At 33.2% G+C, this 4,047-nt stretch overlaps 1 protein-coding gene across 2 annotated transcripts in view; it reads left to right on the forward strand.

Annotated features, from left to right (window-relative positions):
- Nucleotides 1-4,047, forward strand: part of LOC117103910 (macoilin-like) — a 16,446-nt gene that overhangs the window by 4,585 nt on the left and 7,814 nt on the right. The window contains exons 5-6 of one of the 2 annotated variants that reach the window (XM_033244548.1): nucleotides 1,181-1,350; nucleotides 2,204-2,506. In XM_033244548.1, coding sequence (XP_033100439.1) covers nucleotides 1,181-1,350; nucleotides 2,204-2,506 — 473 coding nt within the window. The remainder of the gene's footprint in view (nucleotides 1-1,180; nucleotides 1,351-2,203; nucleotides 2,507-4,047) is intronic. The other variant, XM_033244547.1, reaches the window with a different exon arrangement.

Raw genomic sequence — 4,047 nt, forward strand, 5'->3', positions numbered from 1 at the left:
AGATGTGTATACTCCCATTACATTTACATCTGCCCTTTAAACTCGATTTCCTTCACAGCTTCGATCATACACTGCGCCTTTTGATCATTCTTGGAATTGGCGCATTACAAGTTAATAATATTATTCGATTATAATTCCAAATGTCACTACAAATTTAACAATTTCTTGTTTAATTTTGAATATCAATTTTAATTCTATAATTTCAAGATATTGTATTACCCTATTCATAGAACTGGGTAGTTCAAATGGTTTTCTGTATGAATAATACTATAGAAAGCCTAATCATCTACATAAATCACTGCCTTTGCTTTATTGAGCATCATGAGATGTATCTGATCATGCAAGTGGCAAGTCACTTGCAATTTAATGAGAATAACATTCAATAAAGAATGTAAACAAAAAATATTGCTATCCATTGGATAGCTGCCAATTTTAGTATGGATGGCAAAAGGGGTCAGTATGAGCCAGCCAAAAAATATAACTGCAATTTATGAGACAACTGATTTAATTTCAGAACATATAATAATTATTATTATATTATTAACAGTAATATTAATACAGTATTAAAATTATCACTCCATTATATAATAACACTGATTTTATGTAGCTTAATAGCTTTCGCTGGTTTCACATTGTAGCGAGGCAAATGGTCGAGGAGTTAGCAATGGTGCCTCGACCTACAGCCATAATATCAGCACTGTTTCAAACGGCACACTCACTTATGGTTCTGGTCGTAGAACAAGTCTTCTTGGATATGGATTAAAAACTGTAGGCCCAGTATATACAGTGGCTCATGTGCACTATATAGAACCCAGTACGTCATTCGAGATGAATATAGGGATACCTTGGTGTACTGGAACAGACAGCTCCTGTGGTGGACGACGAGATTTGCTGGTACCGGGTTACTTGGTAGCATAGACACGAAGGGACCCTTAGGGGCGGAGAAAGTCATCAATCATGTTCCTAGTCCACATATCAAGTGCCCTGAGCATCTTATTTGATGGATATAGCGCTACATAAAACTACACTATTATTATTATAATTATTACAATGGTGAATATTTTGAGTAGATGGCCATTAATATTGTTATTATTGGAATTAAAAATGCTTAATTGTCTTTTATTCTATTAAATTTTGTGAGCAAATTTTGATTCTCTTTTTGTCTTTTTCTCTATTACAGCATTGGATATCCTGTAGTAACACTTGGTTTTGGTTTTAAAAGTTATGTTGGATATAAAATGCGATTGCGGAAACAACGAGAAGTAGAAAAAGAAAATGAGTTTTATATGCAGCTCCTACATCAAGCTCTACCGCAAGAACAGCAGCAAAATACAGCAGAAAAAACTAAAGGTAATGTCATTGTGCATGTTCTTTGGGTCATGTTTAGTGGGTCCTTGGATGGAAGATGGTCTTGGTATTGTTGGTAAACATCTTGCAATCTATATTGGTCTTCCCTTCTTATTGCCCTTGTTTTTCTCAAAATCATATTCACTATCAGTATCATCTTCATCTTTATCAGCATCTTCATCAGCTTCTTCATCGTCATCTCCATCTTTATCTTCAACTTTATCTCCATCTTTATCTCCAATAGTATAATTATCATATTCATCAACACTATTATTATACCATCATCATCTTCATTAGCACTATTATCATCATCATTATTGTCATCATCATCATTTTTATCATTATCATTGTCATCAACTTCATAATTACCATCATCATCATTCATCATCTTAACCACATCAGTATCATCATCATTTCATCATCACCATTCCGTCCTTTTATCTACCACCACTAGCATCATCATCATCATCATCACTATCATCACTATCATTTTTATTGTCATCATCATCATCATCAACATCTTGTTGTCCTACTGTACACCAACACCCATCAGTATCATTTACATCATCACCATCATCAACATCATTTTCATCATCATCAACATCATTGTCATCACCAACCCATCATCAACATCATTGTCATCAACATCATCTTTTAACTTCTTATTATGTAGTGGGTTGTTTCATATGTCCATGTATTTTAGTTTCATAATGAGGATCTGTTTGAAAAGCAGTATCTAGCACTAAAATGGTTGCGCTATTTTAAAGTTGATGAAGTAAATAAGTAAATCATCATTATATATTGTATCTGGACATAATGACTTATTAACTAACAATTCCAATAAATTTTGTTACAGCTATTTTGTCCAAGTCGGAAGAGAAGGACTGTTCTCAAACAAACAGTAATGTCAAACCTAAGGGATCACCATCACCGAAATCAGTTGAAGTTGAAAATGCTAAAGACAGAGATAAGGATAGTTCAAAACAACCTACTTCAACAAACAATGTGAACTTAAAAACAGGAGAACCAGAAGAAATAAAATTAACACAACGCATTGTGAATAGCTATGAAGGAACAACAGAAAACCTAGTGAATGAGCAAACACTAGCGAAAAATAATAAACACAGTACGTCAAACGGCGTAGGCCGTCAAAGGAGTGGTACAGCAAGTAGAGAACATACAAAAGATACGCAAGGAAGCAGTAAGAAAGGCAAACAATATTCAAGTAAAGTGGAAAATAAAGAGAAAGAAAAGGAGATGAATGTGACATCGGATATGCAAATATCTAATGGAACAGCAACTTCAGTTTCAAAAGATGAAAAATCTGCAAGGTAAAGTAATAATAACCTAAAGCTGGGCACTTGCTGCATCTTATGAGGATCGTACAACTGCCGTACGACAAATCCAACTTTGCTCCCTGTAAGCGCTAGACAATGCGACGCTTGTCTGCTGCTTGTCAGCGACAATCTGAACGGATGTTCATTAAAAACGATCCGTTGCACGCTCGTCATGCCACTGCATTCTTTGTTGAATCGCGCTTACCGATGACTGTCTGGTGCGCAGTAAGTGCCCGCCTTAACATGATAATTTTTGTGCTGCATGACAATTGATGCTTCCTGATGATGCATGGAGGATGTCGATGATAGTATGGCTATACTTAGTTATTATTTATTTATTCTTTCTTTATACTGAATATACACTTTCAATACATAGTACTGGTTTCCAAAGTGGTTCAGTTCTTAACTACAAAATTTTAAAAGCAGATATATACATATGGTAACCAAAAAATATGGATAACTTAACGACAAATTAAAATAGATTTAAAAGGAACATTGAAAGAAACTTAAAAAGAAAGATACAAAATTTAAATAATAAATATGGATATGCAAGGTAAGAGAAAATCAGGTTAAATTAAGATGGTGTTATTGAGGATTAGAAATAGAATGCTTAAAATTTGAAAGTGTCATAGATTTAAAGTTGGTTTTAGTATGATCCGGGAGTTTATTCCATAATTTAGTAGATCGGTATACAAAATTGTAAATAAACATTGGAATTTAGATTTATTATTTTTATTTATTTATTTATTAAAAATTTGTTACAATATATATAAATATATATTGACCAGAGGCGCGACTAGAGATGACGCAAGCTAAAGCCCAACACATCAAGTGGTCATTTCTAAACCCCTGGCCAACAACAATACGATAAAGTATATAAAATAACATATAATATAGGGAAGAAAAATATGAAATTTAAACATTCATAAAATAATTAAAAAGAGATTTAGATTAAATAATGCCCTATGAACTTCTTAATATTATTGTTACTATATTGTATTTTTTTTATTTTTTATTTGGCCTTTTCTACTACTGCAGAAAATCCTGTATTTTTGTTCTAATTTCTTTGCTTTATTATGTCCCTGTTTTCCTTGGATTTTGTACAGAATTTGACTCTAAACTAAGGCAGGTTGGATCTTCAAACTTTTTCCAAGCAAATACCATATTACAATTTTTGCAGAAATGTTCTACTAGATTCATGAGCCTTAAGGTAGGCCTAGGTATAGGCTCAGCTAGGAACCACTAGTACCACTTTACTCTGGCTGTGTTAAGTGTGATGTACTGGCCTAACCAAGACAGCTTATTTCCAGAATAGTAATATGACGTTAGTCATTTATAATGTATATACTGTACTGTATTTAAC

The sequence above is a fragment of the Anneissia japonica genome, unplaced genomic scaffold (genome assembly GCF_011630105.1).
Source record: "Anneissia japonica isolate Jap-2015-1 unplaced genomic scaffold, ASM1163010v1 scaffold1810_len1271414_cov176, whole genome shotgun sequence".
Classification (NCBI taxonomy): Eukaryota; Metazoa; Echinodermata; class Crinoidea; order Comatulida; family Comatulidae; genus Anneissia; species Anneissia japonica.